This window comes from Camellia sinensis, chromosome 15 (genome assembly GCF_055761805.1).
Source record: "Camellia sinensis isolate YWXY chromosome 15, ASM5576180v1, whole genome shotgun sequence".
In the NCBI taxonomy this organism is placed as follows: Eukaryota; Viridiplantae; Streptophyta; class Magnoliopsida; order Ericales; family Theaceae; genus Camellia; species Camellia sinensis.
The window spans coordinates 48,420,572-48,445,925 of record NC_138975.1 but is presented as its reverse complement, the minus strand read 5'-3'; the positions used below and the strand labels follow the sequence as shown (position 1 = coordinate 48,445,925).

Genomic DNA, 25,354 nt, shown 5'->3' with positions numbered 1-25,354 from the left:
GATGTTTTCCAAAACTCATGCCATGATGTATAGAAATGACAAAATTTACATGAAGACACGATGCAACAATGACACTCCATGGCCTTTCTTCCTTTACCTTCCTCCAATACCATGACACAATTAATCACATGTTCCATCGGTGTCAATTAACACGTAGCAATAGCTCATTATTATACATATTTCATAACATTCTAGTCATTCCATGATTATGCGAGACTTTCGATATCAACCTCCAAGTTTTTAATTCTCAAAGTCAATAGTGTTCAATAACTATCTTCTCACAATAAATTATTTTTCCATGCCACTAGCAACAATCTTAAAAGTAAATTCCTCATTCTCATATATCAAGGAAATTATCATTTTTCTTACCAAAACATAAACTCCATACTCAACACACCCATTTAAACACAAGAAAGGATAATTTACTCCATGGAATTCCATTGTTTTCACAAAAAGCCCCAATTTCTAGATTTACACAACATCTAAACATTTTTCATCTTCTTTATGAACTCTCTCCATACATGTCAATCTGAATCTACAAGGTTCCACACTTCTCAAATATTCTTTAAAAGAAGATGAGATGAGTTTTTTTTAAAACAAAAATCAACAATTTCTTGAGCCCTAGGCTCCATTTTCGAAATACATAGAGGGTTTCACAAAATCAACAAGAAACTTGCATAAATACACATATAACTCAAAGGAAACCCTACCTCAAGGGCTTGAAAAGGAGAAGATGAAACCCTAAAGTTTGAAGATGAGAGAGAGCCTTGGGTTTGCTTCCACCAAATGGAACCCTAGCTTAGATTCTTCAAGATCTTGAAGGAGATGATGACACTCATAACCCAAGATGGGCAAAATCAAAGAGGTGTAGATGTTTGAGAGGTTTTTCTAGAGAGAATGAGGAGAAATATATGTTTTAGAGGGAGAGGGAGATGAGTATAATGAGAGATATATTTGGATCAAAATGATACAAAAAACAGAGTTTCGGACTGCCCAGTTGGCCGCTCGTGCGGCCATTTTCTCCGCTCGTGCGCTCTTAGACAGTAGCCAAATTCTGGGTGTCAAGCTTGGCCGCTCGTGCGGCCACTCCCACCGCTCGTGTGGTACAATACAGCACGTGCGGCCTAGGGCTCCACTCGTGCGGCCCTGGCCCAGTAGCTCAAAGTTTCAACTTTTTCCCCGGCACCCCGAACTCACCCGTGCACCCTCTGGGACAAACAAAATTTCAACACTGGAAGAAAAGTATTTGGAAACCCTTCTGGACACTTCAATTCAACAAGAATAAAAAGAGAAAGAAGCGAAGGAAATAAAGAATAAAGAGAAAAAGAAGGCCGGTCGTCACAGAAATAGATAATCAAACATTATTTTCTCACTGTAAGGTCATGAACAAGTATGTGGAGATGAAATAGTAATCATTTAATAAAAGTAGATAACTTTAAATTGACAATGTTAGAAAAGACCCCAAGGAGAAGAATACTGCTTACAAGTACAGCGAGGCCATGGATGAGTGAAAACCAACCAAAGAAGTATGAAAGTAGATTGTGTTGTGTGTGTAAAAAAAAAAAAAAAAAAAAAAAAAATTCGAGCAGATTGACAAAACTCGTGATCACTCAGAGAAAAAAACTTCTTAATCACCGTGACAAGTAATAACAAGTAGTGAACAAATTTTTTTCTACCGGTTTTGAGAGATTTCACTGTCGTGGGTTTTGTTAGGATTTTGGAAGATAGGTTTTTTTTGGGGTATGTGAGTGTGCATTTGAATAGGTGTAATGTTTTCATAAAAATAATTTTGATATTATTTGGGGGGAGGAAAGAAATTTTAAAGATTTTACAATTTATAAGTGGGGATCTAAAGAAATAGGTGGTCCAAAATAATTGATGGGGTGTTAATAGTAGAGTAGCTCTCTTAAAAAATTGGTTTTTTGGTGTTTTTCTTTTTCGTAAATTTTTTTTAGATCTTTTTTTTAAGAAAGTAAAAAAACTTTTGTTTATTCTTCTATACTAGATGAATCTAAAAAGTAAAAAAAATTAACATAAATTTGGAGGAAAAAAAAAAACACCAAAGACCAAATATTTGGAAAAAAAAAAATGTGACTTTTTTAGTTAGATTCCAATCTCACAAAATAGTTGGCATACATTTTTTTTTTTTTTTTATAATCAATATGAGAGAATAAAAAGTTTAGTAATTGTGTAATACCAACTAAAGTATTATTGAGACATAAAAAAAAATTCAAATTTAATGACATTAATATTATTATTTTATGTATTTATATATATTTTTATTCATATTCGAAAAGAAAGTGAAAGTCGACCATGAGGGCAAAAAACCTAGCCTCCTTTTAAACAAAATTTCTGTACCTCTTCTGTGATGGTGGCCATGAGTCATCCTTTTTTGAAAGCATCATTAATTTTTTCATTAAATTTGTATCAAATTAAAAGATAAATTAAGATTTTTACCAAATTAAGGATAGACCAAATTCGTCACTAAATTTCTAACAATTATATTTTTATTCAAATTTGATGAAATATTTAAAAGGATAAGAATTAAAGATGATTTTCTTTCACAAAAATGATTAAAACGTGTTTATTGAATGAGTTTGAGATTTTTCAAAAAGATTCGATGAAAAAAGAGTAAGGATTGAAATATTTCATATTAGATCAAGTTTCTGTTTAAATTTTCACTCAAACTTGATAAGTAAATAAAAAAAGAAGGTAAGGATTGAAGATACTCTTAGAACTCCTAATCTAGAAGAAATGAAATATATTCAAGACCGTTTTTCCATGCTATATTCAATATATAATGTACTCAGAAATTTCTAGCCTTTCTGGTGTGGGATCTTCTTGTGAGATCACAGATGAGCTTTGGATAACTATATGGGATATGGGATAGTTATGGGCCAGTTAATTTATTTATCAATAAGTCCTGTTAATATATAAATAACTATTAAAATGATCAATTTTTGAGTTACATTGAGAAATTTATTAACTTAACAAATACAACTCATAACTATACATATAAATAAAAAATAAAAGTGAATAAGTTACACTAATAAATTTCTCATTTACCAGGCTAATACATCAATGAATTTTTTACTCAGATTTTTGAATAAATAAGTCCAGTCAGTATAGGCTAGTAATTATCCCTAAATTTATAGGTTAATTGTTGGCTATATGTTATTTGGTCTAATGTTTAATTTTTTTGGGGAATAAGGACACACAAAAGTCATTAGAAAAATCGTTGGCGTTGAAAAAGTTATCGCCGGTGGCAGCAGTAAGGTAAAGGCATACGTGATATTGAATAAATAGGTAAATAGATAATGACAGGTGCATAGATAAATGAGATTTTAATAGATAGTTGGACAGATAAATGACACATATACAGATAGATAGATAGGTAATCTTTGAACGCATAGATCCAAAAGGACAAATAATGTTCTATTGGCCCAAATTTTTTTAAAGAGCAATGTTACATCCATCGTTCAAATTTGTGCATGTCAGTCGTCTAGGTAGTCGATTGGGCGATCGTCTAGCTGGTCATCTGGCAATAAAGGTGACAGTCGTAGTTGACAAGGGGTGACAATAGCGGTTGACAAGGATTGCATTGGTCGTCTGGGACGTCGATCGACATGCACAAATTTAAGCAATTTGAGCAAAATCAAATTCGTAAATGAATCATTGTTCATTTTTAAAAAAATGAATCTCTAACCTAAGTGTCCATATATATATGAAAAATGCTTGAGATTCCAAATATTTTACCAAATATTCTATCTAATGTCAATATTTAGTAAAATATTTGAGATCCCCAACATTTCTATATATATATATATATCTCTATACTATGTATCTATATAATAAGGGAAGAAGGTTTTTGAAAATGTATAAAATGTATGTGAGATACATTTTGATCCAATAGTTGAGATTAATCCCAAGTTGATATCAATGGCTGAGATCAATCCTCTCAAATAAAACAAACACTTAGTTCCCGCCCAAACATTGTTCTCTCTCTCCCATGTCTCTGAAAGGCCGCCCACCTACCCCTCTCTCTTTCTCCTCATCCTTGATTTTAAACCTTCTCCATTTCTCTGTCCAGCTCTCTGGTTTCGGTTCTGGATAGTTTTGGTTGTGCAACCTCCAGCAAATGGGTTTCTATTTCACTCTTCAAATGGGTTATTGGAGATTTTGTGGATACCCATTTGGGTGGTAATGAAGATTTTGTGGGTATTGAATTGTCTGGAGCTGATAGAACAGAAAAAATGACTTGAGGCAACAGAGGAGTCGACATTCGCCAAGAAAGTTTGAGAAGAAGATTGGGAAGGCGAAGCCAAGAAAGTTTCAACATGTTTCAATCATGGGTGATGAGTGCATTGATGTAAGAAAAGAGGAAGAGGATGAGTTCTCTGTCAAACCCATCAGGAGATCTTTCTCAATGGATTCGGCAAGTGATCCAAACGTTTACTTGGCAGTTCAAGAGATTATACGACAGAATCGGTGTTGCAATGAGGTTAGACAGAGTGAAGAGTCTAGCAGCAGAGTCCGAAGACAGTTCTTTCCATTCGGACATGGACGGGGATCTAGAAGTGCAGTTCTTCCTATTGAGTTTTAGCAGTAAATCACAAAATTAATGCTCATCTGTTAAATTTCTTTCTGTATTGATCATCTTTAATTTTGTGATTGAGATAGTGGAACTCTTACAAGGGAATTGATTTTAGTTCGTCATGAAAAAGATTAGACGAGTGTTGGTAGATTTTGGGATGATATTTACACATAGAAGAGTTGTCTATTGCTGAAATGTGATAATTGCCTAAACCATGAATGGATAGAACTTTAATTATTCTGTTTTGAAAATGATGTTTTTACCCATTCTGATTTTATCTAGAATGCCCTAGAGAGAAAAAATGATATTACACGTGATGGAAGCACCAGCATAGTGCACCCATTACATACAACTTTCTGCTTTTATTTAGAATGTCTCGGAGAGAGAAGAAGATATTATATGTAACAGGTGCACTTACGCAGTGTTTGGTCGACTCCTCTGTTGTCCTTTGGTTTCTCTCTCTGCAAATCAAGCAGGTTTTGTTGTGGCTTTGGGGCAAAATCTGTAGAGGAGTCCTTCTTTCATACATAATTCATGTATTTGTTTGTATTGTTTAAAAAACAGAGGAGGAGCAGAGAGATGAAAAGGTGATTGAAAGGGCTTATAAAAAGCTTGCTCTTGATGCTTTGGTGATCCAACAAGTGCGATTAGCAGAACAAAAGAGTAGGTTGTTTTTGTAGAGTTTACCTTATCATGAATTTATATTCAAATTAATGTGAGTAAAATACTTTGATAGTTTATTGATTATTTTTTAATTTGTTTTGGCAGCTGTTAACAAAGATGAGCTGCTGCAAATGGTGAGGTTTGGTGCTGAAATGGTTTTTTGTTCTAAGGATAGCACAATTACCGATGAGGATATAGATCGGATCATTGCTAAAGGAGAAGAGGCAACAGCTGAGCTTGATGCTAAGATGAAGAAGTTTGCTGAAGATGCAATCAAATTCAAAATAGATGATAGTATGTGGATTGATATCGAGATTTATTTATTAAACATTTTTTTACTTTATGCTTTTGCAACTGAGGCTAAGTGCAACTTGTCTGGGTTTTCGCAGCTGCTGATCTATATGATTTTGATGATGGAAAGGTACATACCATTCTTGCACATGTTCGGCTATTACTCTGGACTTCTATTACCAAAATATCATGATTCGCGATTCGATCCGCAATTTATTTATCTTTTGGTTAATGTTGTTTGAAGTAGATTTTTATTTATTTTTTTTCATTCTTTGTTTAATTTTGATGAAGGATGACAACAAGTTGGACTTTAAGAAAATTGTCAGTGACAATTGGCTTGAACCACCAAAAAGAGAGAGAAAGCGCAAGTAATAGTCATGTTTCATTTCCATCTTATGGTGTCTTTTATACCTCTTTTAAGATTGGTGGATATCTTATCCATGACGTTGCTGCCATTATCTCCCATGTTACTGGCCATGAAGGCTTGGCAGCATCACGATTTCATTATTATGAAGGCTGGCATTATATAATTTATGTATATACATACATAATACATGTATTTGTTTGTATTGTTTAGAAAACAAAGGATGGAGAGGATGGTGGTAGTGAGAGATAGAGAGAGAGAGAGAGAGAGGTAGTGGCGGTTTTTGTGGGTTGTGTTGATTTGTTTTTTTATTTATTAAATTACTCATAAAAATAAAATAAATTAAATTTTTAATAAAATAAAATGTCATATTTAAATTATAATTTTTTTTTTCATAAAAATTTTAAAAAACAACTCAAACAAACTTTTTAATCTACACTAAAATAATTCAAAAAATTCAAAAAACTTTAAAACCAATCTAACTTTTCAAACAAAACAAGAGGCTTGGTGAGAATAGCCATCAGGTCGATGACGGACGGTGAAAGTGGGAAGATGGAGAGGGGGAATGAGTGGAGGTTAGGGGTCACCCGACACAACACCACACAAAAAAAAAGTGGGTTTATTTTTTATTTTTATTTTTTTTAAATCCACTCTTTTTGGAAAATGTTTGTAGAAAATGTTGGTTTTTCTTGGTGGATAAATTTAAACTCAAAATTTAAATGGAGTTTAAATTGAGTTCTATTAAAAAAATGGTGAATTTAAATTTGTATAAAAATTGAGTTTAAATTGAGTTTATGAGTTATGTTTACGTAGAAAATGTTTATTTTTTTTTTTTTGGGTTATGTTAAAAAATGGGGGCATTTCCCTAAATAAGCCAAAATAATAAATCAATTCCCAAACTAAGTCTAGTTTTGAAAGAATTCCTAATATAGGCTAAATCGCGGTTGTAAACCACGATTTCAATACATATACGCCTGTCTCGCGGGGAAGTTTGGAAATCTTAAAATCGTGGTTACAAAACGCGAGTTTGATTAAGAAATCGCGGTTACAAAACGCGCTTTTAATTTAAAAAACTTTTCTTCTAAACTCGCTGTTCTAAACCACGATTTTATCCAAAAAAAAATTTCTTCTGAACTCGCTGTTATAAACTACGATTTTATCCCCAAAAAAAAAAAAAAGACTTACGTACTCAAAAAATATATATTAAAATCTGATCAAAGTAAGACTTATGTTGTTGGTAGCTCAAATGGTATTGTAATGGTTATGCTTGGCAGAGGCGTGGGTTCAAACCACGTCAACCTTCTTCTTCTTCTTCTTTTTTTTTTTTTTTTTTTTTTTTCACTCACTCTATACTTTATATATTTATTGTGTAATTTTTTTTTATCAAAAAAAAGTAAAACATTTGTTTGGTTAACTAAAATTTTTTTCTATAAAACACAAATTTTTTCAAAATGTCAACATAATTGTTTAAAAAGTATTCAATGTATTTGGTTTGAGTTTTTTGGATTTAGTTGTTTGAAAATTGAGTTTTTTGATTTTCGCATTTTTTTGTTTTTAGTGAATATTTTTAAAATTTTAAACATTTTTTTTTTTACTTTTTTAGATGCACCTTAGTTATTTGTATCTAAAAAGTAAAAAATTTGTGAAAAAATATTTTAAAAAATTAATAAATACATAAAAATACAAAAAATGTACTGAAAAAATATTTTTGTATTTTTAATATTTTTTCAGAAAAATATTAATTTTTTCAGCAAAATGTACTCAAAAAATGTACGCTTTTAAAATATTTTAGTACATTTTAAAAGCGTACATTTTGCTGAAAAAATATTTTTTGAGTACATTTTTTGAGTACGCTTTCACTGTGCATATTTTTTTGAGTATATTTTTCTGAAAAAATATTAAAAATACAAAAATATTTTTTCAATACATTTTTTGTATTTTTATGTATTTATTAATTTTTTGAAATATTTTTTCACAAATTTTTTACTTTTTAGATATAAATAACTAAGGTGCATCTAAAAAAGTAAAAAAAATGTTTAAAATATTAACTAAAAACAAAAAAATACGAAAATCAAAAAACTCAATTTTCAAACAACTAAATCCAAAAAACTCAAACCAAATATATTGAATACTTTTTAAACAATTATGTCGACATTTTAAAAAAAATTGTGTTTTATATAAAAAAAATTTAGTTAACCAAACAAATGTTTTACTCTTTTTTGATAAAAAAAATTACATAATAAATATATAAAGTATAGAGTGAGTGAAAAAAAAAAAAAAAAAAGGATTGACGTGGTTTGAACCCACGCCTCTGCCAAGCATAACCATTGCACTACCATTTGAGCTACCAACAACATAAGTTTTGCTTTGATCTGATTTTAATATATATTTCTTGAGTACGTAAGTCTTTTTTTTTTTTGGGATAAAATCGTGGTTTATAACAGTGAGTTCAGAAGAAATTTTTTTGGATAAAATCGTGGTTTATAACAGCGAGTTCAAAAGAAATTTTTTTTTGGATAAAATCGTGGTTCAGAACAGCGAGTTCAGAAGAAAAGTTTTTTAATTAAAAGTGCGTTTTGTAACCGCGATTTCTTAATCAAACTCGCGTTTTGTAACCACGATTTTAAGATTTCCAAACTTCCCCGCGAGACAGGCGTATATGTGTTAAAATCGTGGTTCACAACCGCAATTTAGCCTATTTTGGGAATTCTTTCAAAACTAGGCTTAGTTTGGGAATTGATTTACTATTTTGGCTTATTTAAGGAAATGCCCCTAAAAAATGATCATAAAAGTGAATTTTTGAGAAAAAGAGGTGAAATAATGGGAGTGATGTGATTTGTTTAAAAACTGAAAAGAAGAGTTTTTTTATTAATAGAATTTTGACTTCAAATTCTTATAATAAATTATATTTTTCAATTTTTACTTTAATTTTACTGGGGTGCATATTTATGTTTGGGTACTTTTACAAAATTCATTTCAAAGTCAATAAATTTGATAAATTACATTTTAAATCTACAAAATTTATTTTAAGTCAATAAATTTGATAAAAAAAGCTTTCGGTGACCAACCACCAACCAGGGAAGGGGGTTCGAAAATTCCACGACTTTTGGGAAATCACAATACTGTATTTACTATTATTTTTATTTTTAGAATCTTAATTTATTTAGCTTTTATTTTTTATTGGACAAACTACTAAATTGAAATTCTTAAACAACATAATAATTATTTATTTGGTAGTATATATATATCAATGGGTATAAGCAACAGAATAATTATTTTTTTGCTTATAGTGGGAGTATTTCGGTGCTTCTCTGTGGGCTGCATCACCGGAGTTTTGGGTTATTTCGTTGTTATTTTATTCGAGTTTTATACAGCGTATGATATAAGTAAAATTGTTACAATTTTTTAAAAAAGAATAGTATTTTTTTTATTTTTTCAATATTTTTGTTGAAAAATATTACAGACTTTATAAATTTTAATATGATACATATGAATCACAACTGTATTTTGATCACAACATTGTTTACACCGTACCTTCAGGCACGGACATACACTAGTACTATTATATTATACAAAGTGAAGGTTAAACTTGCTTTTCAACTCTTTGTTTACTTCTCATTATGTCTTATGGACCTCCAATCTAAGAAAAGAAAGAATTTATCACTTAAACAATCGCATGTGTTACCTATGAGTATACATAAGGGTGTTTTGAAAAGTTGGTAAAAAGTTAATTTTTTAATTTTTTTAGTTTATTTTGTCTTTTTGTGAACTTGTTTGGAAACATGCTAATTTAGTAATTTTTTGACTATTTAGTTAAAATATGAGCTAAAAAAAACTAATGTGTTTGTGATGACTTTTTGACTTTTTAAGAAAAGATGTACAAAAAGTAGAGAGAAAAGAGAATTTTTGACTTTTTGGTATGAATTGTTGGCTTTTTGGCTAATTTAGTAACCTTTTGGCTAAAAATGAGGGTTGCCAAACGAGTCATAAGTTATGTGAGAGGAGATGTACAAAAAATAAGTAAAAAGCTAGAAGCTGGTTTTTTACCAGTTTCTCAAAAGACTCCATAGTGCATGTTTGACATGTGTTAAAATAACACATATTATTTAAACACATTATTTTATTTAAGTTACAATCATCTTATTTTAATTATATCACATCTTTACCACATCATCTTAAATCTAACCCATATTTCAAATGTTTTCATAAAAAAAAAAAAAAAAAATATTAATCTAAACACTCTCCAGACAACCCGTACACTATTTTGTCAAAATTAAAAGGCCCAACTTTTATACAACGAACAGTCGGTCCATCACAAAGAACACCATCCCACCCCAGGGAAAACTGGAGGGAAAATAAAATTGAAAATCGTTAGTATAAAAGTTTGAGCAAAGCCTCCTCTCTATTCTATCATTCATTCATTCAATCACTTGTTATTCTTATTCAAATTCTCTCTCTTTCTATATATATTCAATCACTTGTTATTCTTATTCAAATTCTCTCTCTTTCTATATATATATATATAATTTATTTGCACACATTGATAGGTTTATTCAATTTGTTTCTTATGGAATAACATGAAAAATTCAGATTCAATTCGCAGTAAGCGACATCGATTTGATCATTTGCCCAATTCTTCTCAATTTTCTCGCAAAAAGAAGACCTTTGGTTATCAACACAGCTTCTATGCATATACAACCTCTCGGATTGCCTCTGGTTTCAACAACCCAAACTTCTTCATCCGAATCGATCAATCTCGAGCCCTACAGACCCTACACCATCGGCCGTGCCCATCGACACTGCGATTTCGTTTTCGATAACCGCCGAGTCAGTAAGAAGCATTTCCAGATTTTATTTGATGCTCTGAATCGTAAAATATGTATATCTGATGGTGTGTTTTGGTTTGGCTGTGGTGGGTTTTCTAGGGTTAGGGTTTCCATGAATGGGGTGTTTGTCAATGGGGTTAGAATTGTGGGAGGGCAAGTTGCCGAGTTGGGTGCGGGCGATGAGGTTTCGCTTGTGTGTGTAAATGAAGGGGTTTGTAGTTTGGGGGTTAGGATTGGGTTTGTTGCGCAAAGAATCGTTTTTGTGGAGGTTTTTAATGGAACTGTATCTAATTTTGGTGAAAATGGATGTGGTAGAGTTGTTGCGTCGGTGAACTTGCTTTTAAGTCAGTGTAGACAGATATTGCATAGCAATGACCCCACATTGTCCATTCGTAAATGCGATTTTTCACATAGCGTGAATAGCATTCTGGGTTTGATGTTGAGTAATGTTGGTAAGTTTCCCGTGGGAGGTGTGTCGGAGCTGAGAGGTGGTAATCTTGTTGAACCACCCTCCGGGGAGGACTCATGTGCTGACCAGAGATTGGAAAAGGTAAATGTAAATGCCAATATAGTACAGTTGAGTTCAGTTATTCGTGATAGAGAGACAACTGTGGTTTATGAGGCTAACGCTGCCTCTGAGTGTTACAATGTTAATGGTAACCATTTATAACAAATGGAACATGTTGGAGCTCCTCTTCCAACCAATGTTGCCAATGGCAAACCTAAGACTTTGTGTTTGGATTCAGCTGTTAAAGATAATGGTTTACCATTACAATGAATGGAACATGTTGGGCTCCTCTTGCAAATGTTGCTAATGGCAAACCTAAGCCTTTGTGTTTGGATTCAATTGTTAAAGACAGCGGTTTACCATTACAACAAATGGAACATGTTGGGGCTCCTCTTGCAAATGGTGTTGCTAATGGCAAACCTAAGCCTTTGCGTTTGGATTCAATTGTTAAAGACAGCGGTTTACCATTTCAACAAATGGAACATGTTGGGGCTCCTCTTGCAAATGGTGTTGCTAATGGCAAACCTAAGCCTTTGCGTTTGGATTCAATTGTTAAAGACAGCAGTTTACCATTTCAACAAATGGAACATGTTGGGGCTCCTCTTGCAAGCAGTGTTGCCAATGGCAAACCTAAGCCTTTGTGTTTGGATTCAACTGTTAAAGATAACGGTTTGCCATTAAAACAAATGGAACAATTTGGAGCTCCTCTTGCAAGCAGTGTCGCCAATGGCAAACCTAAGCCTTTGTGTTTGGATTCAACTGTTAAAGATAACGGTTTGCCATTACAACAAGTGGAACAATTTGGAGCTCCTCTTGCAAGCAGTGTTGCCAATGGCAAACCTAAGACTTTGTATTTGGGTTCAATGGTTAAAGAGAACACTCCGCAGTTTCATCGGGGTGCACATGATGAGAAACAGATTGGTTCAATTCCACCACCAGGGAATAAGTTTTATCTGAACAGGCTTCAAACTATGGGACATGGTTCATTGGACCATCATGATGTTGTTTCCTTGCCAGAACTTCTTTATCCCGTTGAAAGCCTTTCACAAATTTTTGTTGCTACTTTTACAAGCGATATTTAATGGTAAGTTTCTTTTCTCTTCTTTGTTTCCATTTCGTTTCTTCATTTTATTCCACATGTTGAAAAAAAAAAAAGAGATTTATTTGTACAGGTACTGTTTTGGAAGTGTGGCATGAGGTGCTATATTTAAATAAATTTGTCAAATAGTGGCATATGGTTATAATATGCATGCATAAATTGCTCATTTGATTTCTCTGTTGTTTTACTTGTTATTTTATTGTTAGATGTGATCATTCCTTTAAATTATACCAATCAAAAGTTTCATATGATAAAAAATATTTGAAAATTTATTTGTTATTCATTAGGGAGTGCATTGGTTGGAGCTTATTGATTCTATATACAAAGATGCACACATTCACACACATATATGCGCACATCTTCTGTTTTTAATTCAAAAGTGTTGTGATTTTGTAGGTTTTTATCATACTGTGATATTCCTGCCCACCTACCAGTGACAATTGCATGCCACAACCGTGAGGGGTGCTGGAGTTCATCCCCCAACAAAAGAATCTCAGTGCCTTTCTCAGATTTTCCCAATTTAGTTGTGGTGTAAGTTGCCTTTGCATGTTACTTACCCATTGATGAAAACAACATGCTGAAGTTACTTATCATCAAAAAAAAAAAAAAAAAAAAAAAAAAAAAAAAAAAAAAAAAAACATGATGCTGAAGTTGTTAACCCATGTGAGCTACTAACAGTTCTGTAATATAGTCCAATTATGATAATAGGTAACCTCCATTTCCCGAGGTTATAGTCTTTGGTAATGTAACAACCCTCATACTGTTTACCGACTTATGACTGATTGATTACCGATAACCATCGATTACCGTTAAACTGAATTGATTACGACTGATAATCGAACTGATTAAAGTACTGAACTGACTGACTGAAATTGGAAACCGAATTGATTGAGTATATGTTAGTTAAATTGCATTCTATCTGTTTGACTGTATGATTATCTGTTCATGCTTATATGTTTAAACTGCTAATTGAAGGCCATACCGGCGGCCGAATTAGAAACCGATTGATGTTCCATGATCCTCAGAATTAATGTGATTTTATGGTATAATTATTTGAAAATTGATTAGGTATGATTAAATTAGATTAATATTGATCAATTGCATAGTTTGATTTATTTACCATTTTGCCACATGAGTGGTCCACTCAATACAATATACTTGAGCCTCAATATACAGCTAGATCAAACATTGCATCAGTTCATTTCTTGTGCTTAACCGACCAAGAGAGGGAGAGGGAGAGAAATTGAGTTCTACCTTGTAAATTGCTTGGAAATTGAAGTGTATTTGCATATTTGAGCTCCCTCACTCTTAATTCTACAAGACTAAGGTAGGACATCCATCTTCTTGTTGTTGTCTTAGAATTAATTCTTGCATGATTTATGTTTCAATTATAGAGTTAAGTCTTGTTTTAGTTCATACATGAAGGATAGAACATAATTCATGCATGCATGTTTGAATTGATGAGTTTTGAGTTGAATTCATGGTAAAATTGTACATGCATGTTCATAATTAGGCTTGAGTCCACGAATTCATCATGTTCTTGAAAACATGAGTCCAGCTAAACAAGCTTTGAAGGTTGAATTTGGTTTGAATCCATGCATGTTTGCATGTTCTTCATATTCTTGAAAATGGGTTTGAATATGGTTTTAATTGACTCACCTTTGGGGCTTGAATTCATAAATTGAGCTTTGAAACTTGTTATACATTGAATTTAGTTATGTTTTCCAGAATTTGGGCCCAAGAGGTCGAGTTTGGAGTGGTAGAATGCTTGGTTTGAGCTTGGGAGGCAGATCTGGAAATTCCAGATTTGGCTTCCTCGCTCGAGCGAAGGATTCCCCGCTCGAGCGAGCACCTTTGTCCAGGGCTCCGCTCGAGCGACCATCGAGCGACCATCGCGCGCAAAATCGCAGCATCCAGTATTTTTACTGTTTTGCAGACCGCTCGAGCGAAGGATTCCTCGCTCGAGCGAAGCCTTTGATTTTGGACTTACGCTCGAGCGTAGAAAGTCCCGCTCGAGCGAGGCTCTTAGTTTCAGCAAACTTTGCGAAATGTTTTCTAAGTGTATCTTTGCATCCTCATCCCATCCTAGGCATTCTTAGGCCTAGTTTAAGACATTTAGATGAGGATATCGTTGTAGAACACACCAAGGCAAATTAGGGATTAAGTTATGATATTTCCCAACTGTGTAGCTTAGTGTGTGTTCAACCTGTGAACTGTGTAGGGTTGGCAACTGGGGAGACACGCTCTAGCATACTGTAGCCCAGAACTCTGTGAGTAACAATTGTGTAAAGATATGTTCAACTGATATCTTTTGAATACTGAACTGAACTGTTTACTGAACTGGTATTACTGAATGAATGTATGTCCTTTATTTTTGAACTGTACTGTGGCATCCTTAGTACCTACTGTTTACTGTTACTGAGACAGAAATCTCTGTCGGTTCCCTCGTGGAGCCACTACTGTATACTGACTGATGGCCATCATTACTGTTCGGTCTTTTAAGACCTACTGTTACTGTTATGCTAATGGATGTACCACATATGACTGTTTACTGTACTGAACAACTGAAATACTGATTGAATTGAACTGTTTTCATTACCGTAAGGACATTCATTCTAAACCTCTTTACGCATTATGTTATTCACTGGGCTTTAGCTCACTGTTTATATATATATGTAGGTGCTCAGCCACCAGATCGGAGCTAGGAGCGTGGGTTAGACTCCAGTTTTGTCAAGCCAGCCTTTGTGCCTCACTGCGAGGTTCCGAGTTGCCATGCTATGGCTTGGGGGTGTTTTGTTTGTTTCCCCCCGCCTGTCTTCTTACTGTCTAACTGTTCTGTATAGACTGAATGTTTACCGTACTGTTATCAAGGGATTAGGTCCCTGTACTGTGTGACTATAAATTCTGTATAGACTGTACTGTTTGTGTATGTATGAATGCATGAAAAATCTTTTTGGCATACAGACTGTCACAGCTCATTGGACATTGTTTAATTACTGTATTGGCTTCCGCCAGGCCCTGTACTCTGTTTTACTGTATTACTGTTAAGCAGGTCTTCGGTAATCTCGGATTACTGGCCGGTTACGGTGCTAAACCCATAGGGCCGGGTTTGGGTCGTGACAGGTAATGACCGCAAGAGATCACACATAGCTTGCCATCATCCAAAATTGCTTGTGTTACAAAGAGAAGAAAGCATCCGTGTTGTCATTACTTCTGAAAATTTGGTGGAAAAACAGGTGAATCTTTATGTTCTTAACATATTCATGATGTTTTATTTGTAAAACTGGTAGTGAAGAGCCTTGTCCCCATTTTTATTTGATATTCTAACTCTTCTTCATATTTTATAATGCTCTCCTTATAAAATTGGTGAAGAATCTTTTTGTTTTCCATATTTAATTAATATTTTGAACGCTGATATATGAAAACTTGGACTTCTATTGCACTTGAGTTAAAAAAAGACTTCCATTATATGTAACTAATGCATTTTTTTTTTTTGGATAAATAAAGTTAAGTATTATTAAAAAGCATCAAGATAAAGCAAAGAATTCAAAAGGCTAGCAGCCTATAAGTGGCTAGAAATAAAAAAACTATGAAGTCAAATCATTCACAAAATCTACAAAGGCCAACACATCTGGATCCACTGATACTGTAACCTAAATATGAAGAACCAAAAAGAGCCTATTCTGTAGCCAAGACACCGAATGAGATGTCCCCTGAAAAGTACGTCTAATACGCTCCAACCAAATCAACCACATTAGGCACTGAGCAGAAAGCAACCACCCCTTCTGACGGCGCCTCCCAACTCTCGCCCCTCTCTAACTATGTAGAACATCCCAAATTGAACCCGGCTGAACCCAAGCCAACCCAAACAAACCAACAAGTGACCAAAGCCTAGTAGCCAAGGTTTTAAAAAGCGGCCGTAACCGTTATGTAACGCCATTACGTAACGGTTTTGGTGGTTATCGCTACCCGTTACGGCCGCTTTTGCAGTGTGATTGCAATTCACAGGTGTGTCGACCGTAGCGGTTGCCGTAGTGGTCGTAACGGTGCCGTAGCGGTTGCCATAGCAGTCGTAACGGCCGTAACGGCCTGTTACGCACCGTTACGTAACGGTTCCAAACTGTTTCTTTCAAAAAAACACAACCAAAAAAAAAAAAAAAACTGAAAATGGAGAAAGGGGGTTAGAGAGGGAAGAGGGAAGATGAAGAGGGAAGATGGAGGAGCAAGAGATAGAGAGAGAAGAGGGAAGATGAACATTTTATTGATTTGTTAAAGCTGTAAAACCTATGCTATTCTGTTCAGCTGCTATCATTCAACCATTTTGTTTGTGTGTCTATCTATGTATTGTTTAAAAATAATAATAATAATAATAATAATAAAGTATGGTCATTATCTATTTGGCTTGATTAAAAACTATATATATATATATATTTTTAGGCTCTTATTTATTCTCTTACTTTTGTCATTGTTTATCTTATATATAATAGTTAGTGATTGATTTTTTTGTAAAATATCTAGAAAACATAACATCAATAATTATATATTAATACATATTTTATACATGTCAATTTGTTTTGATTAGTTTATTTTATTTTCATTTACAGGTTATCCAAAAAGAGAATGAATATTCAAGTGATCCAAACTCAAAAAAAAAAAAAAAAAAAAAAAAATTCTTTATAATTTTTATATAATTACATTAGCATGTCTAATTTATTTTCTTAAAACTATTCAAGTTAAAATTTGCATATACTTCCACAAGTATAATAATTAAAAAAATAATTTTATACGACTAATTCCAATATTTTTTTTTTGTCACAAACGTAATATAGATTTATGACATATAAAATCATTAATTATTAAAGTTAAATGTAAAAAATTCAATTTATAGTGATTTAAAAATATGAAATATATTGGATGATACTTAAAAATTTATAAAAATTGATCAATATTTATTTTAAAACTCAATAAATATGATTATGGAAAAAAAATATGCGTATCGGTAAGTTTTTTTCAAATTGTGCAAAAAATAAAAAAATTCAAGGTTCCGGTTACCACAACCGTTACGCTACGACCTTTACACCCCGCAACCGCAACCGCAACCGCAACTTCAACCGCGCCACTGTCACCGTTACGGCGACCGCAACCGCTTTTCAGAACCTTGCTAGTAGCCATAGAACAATGAAGAAGCAAATGATCCACAAACTCAACATCACTACAAATACATGCAACACCAATTTACCAAAATGTGCCGACGTCGAATCAGATTGTCAACAGTCAAAATACACCCTCGAGTTGCTATCCATATGAAGAAAGCAACCTTGGAAGGAGACCTTGAAACCCAAACACTCTTCCAAGGAAACACCACCCCTGCCCCTCCCATAAGGTCACGAGAATATGAAGCAATCGAAAAAACCCCTTTGGAAATATGTAACTAATGCATTGCTGAAGTTTCCATCCAGCTTGATGGTAAGGTGTTGGGTGGCCATCACCAGGCTTGGGTTTAAGGCCAATCATCTTTGCCTGACTCTAGCTATGTTTCCATTTGTACCAAAAAATAGATATAAATAAGTAAATAAGAAAACAGAAGGAAAAAACAAAAAGAAAAAGAAAAGTCTAATGCTTTGCCTTTTTACTTTTATTACTTGTGAATGCCTATCTTTTGCTCAGGCACTCACAAGTTGCAATGTCTTTGGTTATTCCTTCTTGTTTTCAACTACACTTATTTCAATGTAATCCTCGCAGCTTCTAGTGGTTATATTAACCCATATTGTTTTTCTGTCTTTTCACTATTTGGCAACTTCAATTTGGATGTTGTATTTACCATGGACACACTATTAATACTGTTCTGCTTGTTGTTTTGTTTGGGACTTCTCTCACTGTGTATTTCTGAGTGAGCAAGTGTTTATGGATGGCAACTCTAAATTGTATTGCTTTTGAATTGCTCTGTTTTGTACTCTGTATTTAGGGGGTAAAAGGCCTCAATAAAGGACACAGTGTTCCAGATTTCTATCTCTGTCATTCTAATTGTGTACAGTGTTTTGGATTACAAAAAGGACATGATTACTTTAAAGGCATGACTTCAAATAGAATCAATTGGAGGAAATGGATTGGTATAGCCAACCCAAGTAATTGGGACCAAGGCTTGTTGGGTTGAGTTTAGTTGTTGAGCACATTACCAATTACATGGTATTATTTTGGTCTTGATTTCTACGAAAGACCTTGCTAAAATGGATAGCATTTTTGTTAATTAATACTATTAATTATAACTTATGTTAGCGTGCATATTCGAATCTTCTGCACAAACATAATTAGTGTGATCATCTTGTGTAGTGTGTTTCTCATCTGGTCTTCTGTATTCTGCAGTGGAATAGTGTGACCAATACCATTTGGTGGCAGGATTTTCCTCGTACAAGCAGACCTGATTATTTATCTCTTTTTACTCAATTATCTGATGGGGACAAGGTTCTGAAAAGCGGTTGCGGTCGCCGTAACGGTGGCGGTGACGCGGTTGCGGTTGCGGGATGTAAAGGCTGTAGTGTAACGGTTGCGGTAACCGGAACCGTGAATTTTTTTATTTTTCGCACAATTTGAAAAAAATTTACCGATACGCATATTTTTTTTCCATGATCATATTTATTGGATTAAAAATAAATATTGATCTATTTTTGTAAATTTTTAAGTATGATCCAATATATTTCATATTTTTAAATCATTATAAACTGAGTTTTTTACATTTTATTTTAATAATTAATGACTTTATATTTTACAAAAAATCAATCACTAACTATTATATATATATATACATATTTTAACCAAGCCAAATAGATAATGACCACACTTATTATTATTATTTTCAAACAATATATAGATAGACACACACAAACAAAATGGTTTAGTGATAGCAGCTGAATAGAATAGCATAGGTCTTATAGTTTCAACAAATCAATAACATATTCTTCATCTTCCTTCTTCTCTCTCTCTCTCTATCTCTTGCTCCTCCCTTTTCTCTCTTTATCTTCCCTTTTCTTTCTATCCTTCTTCCCCCACTTTCAGCTTTTTTTTTTGTGTTTTTTCTAAAGAAACAGTTTGGAACCGTTACGTAACGGTGTGTAACAGGCCGTTACGGCTGTTACGGCACCGTTACGACCGCTACGGCAGCCGCTACAGCCTACACCCCTGTGAATCTCAATCACACTGCAAAAGCGGCCGTAACAGGTGGTGGTAACCGCCAAAACCGTTACGTAACGGCGTTACGTAACGGTTGCGGCCGCTTTTTAAAACCTTGGATGGGGACATAAATCAATATTCAAAATCTGATTTTGCTGCTCAGCTGGGTGGATTTATGGCATCTCTTGTTGCTGATGTACCTAGTCAGGCCCACTGGATCCTAGAATTGACTAAATATGACTTTAAGGGGGCAGTTGGCCATCTTGTTGCTTCTGTACCTGGAATTCATCCTCGCAGGGCACCTTCTATCTTGGAACCAATGTACTTACCTGTGAGTACTTCATTTATCTGCTTTTGTGTGTGTGCTTCTAGCTTGAATTGAAAAGCTGATTTGTAGTAGTCAAGACAGTATTAGAAGGTCATTGTTTTTTCTTGTTCTATTATCTAAATAATGGATCCATCACCATTCTATTTGTGCATCAGCATTAGTAAATGTCAGTGTTTTACTCAAATATATGCAGACCTGAGCCTGATTTTCTGAGCCTTTTAATGGTGGCATGTTCTGGATAATGAGGATTATGATTTGGAAACCTGGGAAGCTTGCTAAAGTTTGGAGAGTTTTACCCTTGAAACAAAGTGTGGGTATCTATATCGTGCTTGGCACGTGGCGAGCCGTATGGGCATCACGTCATCATCATCGCACATCCACATGGCAAACACCTGAGGCACCACGATGAGTTGGGGTTGTATGCCTAGCCTAAGTAGGGGCATGTACACCAAGTATGGAAACAGGACCATGGCTCACCTTAATGGAGCTGGCTCACCTAGAGCTCTCTATGGTTCTTTACGACTCATAAGAAATATATTCTTTGCCCACTCACCCCAGTTTCATAGCAATATAGTTGAACCCTTGGCTCACCTATGTTCACTTAGCTGCCCAGGATGAGTCCTTGGCTCACCCATGCACTCATCCCCTTAGCTGCCTAGGTTGGGATCAAGACCTAGGCACTTTCACTTGGGATCATTGGAGGATTGTGGATTAGAGGCGAAGACCTCGGGATCATCTAGGTCGTGTAACTGTCTCCCTGCAGTGACAGTTCCACCTTGACTTGGCTTAGAGAAAGCGAACGTTGACCTTACACTTACACATGTTGCATAAATGATACGCCTCTCAAGATATCATATCTACACCTGTCGCTCCTATGACGCAACCTTCCTAAAGACTTGAATCATAGGACACAGCTAGTAGGGCTAATATCACCCTCTTGTTGAGTTGAGGAGAACTTGTCACCTGTCTTGAGGTTGCTTGGGCTTCAATACTCCTGGAGTCTATAAAATGGCATCATAAGTGCAACCACAATCATAACAAACAAGAATCATACAACAATGTATACAAAGTGTTCAAGGTCTCTCATTGCCACCCCTTTTCTCTCTAAGCTTGCCTTGGTCTTCTTTTCTTCTGCCTTCGGTGATCTCAGGCCAATGAAGTGCCTGCCATCTTCCCAGAGGTCAACGACAAATCGTCGCTAACCTCTCTTACCCACACAAAGTTTAGTGGCTGTTTATACCCTCCTTTATTGGACATTAAACAAAGTTTAATCTTTTGGTTGGCTTTTACTAGCCTTTTCTTTATTGTCTGTTTTGTAGGGGTGAGCATGGTTCATTTGTGTTCGGTTTTGAAGTTAACCAAGACCAAAACTTACGGTTCCATAAAATTTGGAATCAAATCGAACCATGACAATCTTGGTACCAAGCCAAACTAAACCATGAAAATGCGGTTCAGCTCGGTTTGGAACCACGGTTTTCATGAACTTTATTATTATTCACAACATAATCATAACTTGTTCAAAGATCAAGCAATATATCATCATTTTACAGACAAAATTGTTTAAATGATTGCTTAGAGCTAGTTATACTATTATATAAGAACACACTTGTAAGTAAGGGGTTAACAACGTATGAATATATATAGGATACTAATAAAATACTTGAGTGTATACCATAAATAACAAATTATATGTATGTATATTTTTAAACGGTCTGGTTTGGTTCCAAACCGGAACCTTAAATATCAAACCACGAACTGAACCGTGAAGTACGGTACAATTCACCTATTTTAAAAATCAGGACCGAACCATGCATTGAGAAAACTAAACCAAATAGTGCAGTTTGGTCTGGATTGGATCAGTTTGCGGTTTTTTATTATTTTATTTTTATGCTCAACCCTATTGTTTTGGGGGATGCATGTTCTTCCTTCCCTGTTTGTACTTCCTCTTTTTTCTATTAAATTTAATCTTCAATACAAAACAATAATATGGAGGAGTAGATCATTATGGGGTTTTCTTTGTTGAGAATGTTGTGATTGACGAAGTGATTAATAGAATTGCATCTTTTACTTTGATGGCAAGGTAAGCAATGTGCATCACAGTCATATGGTGTGAAGGTTCTTGGTTCTATTGAAACATCTGGACTTGGTGTAAGCCATCTTTTTCGCACTTCAGCAGATACAAATGGGTCACAGCTAAAGAAACTTGCTTCTTTCCTTGGAAAGTGTTATGAAAATGCAAATGGGATGCTGGAGATTGTTTTAAGAAAAACACAAATATACCAGCTGATGCAAATGCTGTGAGCATTCTTGTTCCTAATCCAGAAGAGTTCTCTAAGGGAGGTAAAAGACACTTTGCTTGACACTTACTCAGCCTATATCTTGTGTGTGTGTGTGTGTGTGTGTGTTTTATCTTTTAAATTTCATTTGTGTTGTAGATATTTGTGAACATAGTTTCATTTATAAAACTGAACCAAGTTATTGGGAGTATGGCTTGATACATGCATGTTTTAAATCCATTTGCGAGGGCAAATCTCGTGATGTACAATATATTTATAGTAAAACACATGCAGTGATGATTGCATCTATAGTATGTTTACCGTGTTTGATAAATGATATGTTGAAATGTGCCATAACATATTAGAGCATTCAGTGCAAGTAATAGGTGTTGGCTATACTGAAAGACCACAAATTATACACTAACTGGAAGCATGTGGTGTGTGCAGGAAGTATTCAACTTGACCATCTAGTCTAAACATAGTCTAAACAATTGGTTTGTGGTTAGGATTTCAATACTATAATGGTGTGGCACCATTTACATAAGCATAAGGGGAGTTGTACAAGTTAGAGAAATAGGGGGATTGATCATTGAACCATATTAAAAAAAAATCAGGACAGTTAATGACAATTTTTATGCTGTCAAGTATTTTTGAGCCATTATCATGTTTATTTCTGTTATTAGAATCTTACGATTCGCTATTCAATTTCCGATTCAATTCGCAATTTTTGCAAAATCGATACGAATATATAGGTGAATATATTTTGGTAGTAAATCTCTAGTGAATCGCATGATTCACGATTGATTCATGATTCGATTTATTATTTACGATTCATGCAATTTTTGAAACTATCGTGTCTAACATATTTTTGACTTTTTTTTTTCTCCATCTTTTTAGTGAAAATGATATAATACAACTTCTAATAGCATTTAATACCAAAATAACCAATATATTTGCATGATTTGTTGTTATTTTAGTGATCATGGAGTTTTTAATAGGATCCAATCAGATTCAGTCAGATCTAATATGTTTTTAACTTTTCTTCTCATTTTTTTCCCTTAAAAAATCATAATATATCTTCTAAAAATGTTTAAAATTAAAGTAACTTACATCATGAATTATCTATTGCTATTTTATTAAATTAAATATAGTTGAATATTTCATGGGTGAGGTTAGTTATACATTTTAAAATGTTTTAAGCTTTAAAATAAAATATTCTAAATAATTCTTTCTTATTATTTGGTCATTGTTACTTGGAAAAGTATGTATATTTATGGTCCAAATTTCAATATGGTCAAATTATTGTTACTTTGAAAATTGAGAGTTTGTTTTTATTTACTATCTTTATTAAGAATGGTTGATAAGAAATATTTAAAAAAAGAAAAAGGTAAGATGATAATCTTACATTAGAATCTTTGTTAACTTCTTACTTATTAAACTACGTGATCATCTTTCAGAACAACAATTTCATTGATTTAAGTCTTAATGTTTCATATTCATAGGATATGTTTAACACTTAAGTGTGGATATGTTTTTCTAAGTAATTTCGAATAAGTGACTGAATCTTTACGATTCACGATTCGATTTGATTCGCGATTTGGCATGAGGTCATTTTGATTCACGATTCGAATCCCGATTTGACAATCTATATAAATTTATGTTGAAGATTTTCTCAAGTAATGCAGATTTTCTTAATCACTTGAGATTTGTTGGGTCAAAACTCTTGGATCCTTAGATTCGGGGTTTATGGATGTCTAAAACTCGTCGTTCAAAAACTACTTGCAAAGACTTACCATAAAACTTGTGATATATAACATATGATATGGATATATAAAAGATTAAACTTTTAGAGTTAGTTGATCTAACAATGTAATATAGTAGGGAATCCAAATATTTGATAAATAGTTGTAGCGGTTCATGTGTTGATTTTCCCGTAACATGCGGTGATGAGTCCGAGTTTTGTGTGTCAAAGCCCCATTGAGGAGATATGTTTTAATTTTTCCAAAAGGCTAGCAAAATTAGTTTATGGTCATATCTAAATGTACCCCTAGTAGTTTGAGCAAGTTCCTTATAATTATGTTTTAGACAGTAGACCTATTATGATTGCTCAAATGGGTTGATGTTTAAATGCTTAGAAAGCTTACCTAGGGGAGGGTAAGCAAGCCAGCAAGGTGAGTCCAAGACCGTCCTAGTGCATGTCGCTTACTTTGTCACCCTATTGAATTGTAGTCTAGATACTTTGCAGTTTGCTCCCTTAATCATAGTGCTTTTATTGCCTTCGAGTGTGCCTCTCATCGTTCTGTTGTGCCTTTACATTGCACATTAGTTTGTGCCTTTATTTGTTGCTCATTTGTGCACCATGGGTGTGTGTGCACACTCTTTGCAAGATAATCTTTGGCAGGCTTGCTTGGTGAACATCCAAGGCAAGCACCACAGGCCCTATGCTAGTAAAAATTGTTTATCCATGCATTTAGCTACACATCTTCATTCTAAATGGCCTTGTGGTAAATGGTAATCAAATTATGCTTGTACCACCCAAAATTATTGCATGTAGATAAAAATTGAAAACCTGATAAAAGATGCTCTCTCTCTCTCTCTCTCTCTCTCTCTCTCTCTCTCTCTCTTAAATTGGGCTTTAGTAGTGCACAATATGAGCTCTAAATCAGTATTAGGCATTTTGTTTTTTTGGGGGAAGTGGATTTTTGTAGAAAACCTCATATTTCGGAAGTAATGTTGTCAAGAGCGCCAGACATATTAAGCAGAACACTAGCATGGTTAAAGTAGTGTTAAATATGTAGACATGAATTCGTTTTTTATTCCAAATCCATTAAGTGCTTGCCATTAGCTTCTCTTGCCCTAAATGAGGTTTTCCCTTCGATTCCAAAAGTAGTTCCTGAATATAAGTCCTCATTTATGGCACTACAAGGTGCTTCCTTGTTGCATTTCTTGTGAATGTGATGCTTTAAATCTGCATTTATTGGAAGCTGATCTTTTTCTCCATGTGTGTTTGGGCTATTGTGCTGTTACTACTGCATTTTAATTGTTTGTTTTGCTCCTTGCACTAGATTGCTTTCAACTTGGGTTTCTACCAAGAAATGTTGCAAAGTGGGTTGCTCCTTTATCAGATAGTGGCTTATTCAGGTTTTCTGGATATGTTTATCCAAAAGAAGTCCCTATGACTGCTTTAGAAGGAAGCACCAGCTTAGTACAAATGATACTGTATGTGTCACAGGTGATG

At 34.1% G+C, this 25,354-nt stretch overlaps 1 protein-coding gene across 2 annotated transcripts; it reads left to right on the top strand.

Annotated features, from left to right (window-relative positions):
* Window positions 1–10,244: 10,244 nt before the first annotated feature.
* LOC145813852 (uncharacterized) lies at window positions 10,245–18,805 on the top strand. Of its 2 annotated transcripts, XR_014357212.1 has the most exons (4): window positions 10,245–12,330; window positions 12,742–12,876; window positions 15,025–15,581; window positions 18,709–18,805. XR_014357212.1 is itself a non-coding variant. In XM_082909990.1 (2 exons), the coding sequence occupies exon 1, from the start codon at window positions 11,513–11,515 to the stop codon at window positions 12,326–12,328; it is 816 nt and encodes a 271-aa protein (XP_082766116.1). In that variant the 5' UTR covers window positions 10,245–11,512; the 3' UTR covers window positions 12,329–12,330; window positions 12,742–13,557. The 2 variants fall into 2 exon arrangements, 1 of the variants encoding a protein (XP_082766116.1); XM_082909990.1 differs by lacking the exons at window positions 15,025–15,581; window positions 18,709–18,805 and having other exon boundaries at window positions 12,742–13,557.
* The last annotated feature ends 6,549 nt before the right edge of the window (window positions 18,806–25,354 follow it).

Excerpts from the sequence above, each read along its gene's own strand:
- LOC145813852 (XM_082909990.1), top strand. The coding sequence starts at position 11,513 with ATGAATGGAACATGTTGGGCTCCTCTTGCAAATGTTGCTAATGGCAAA.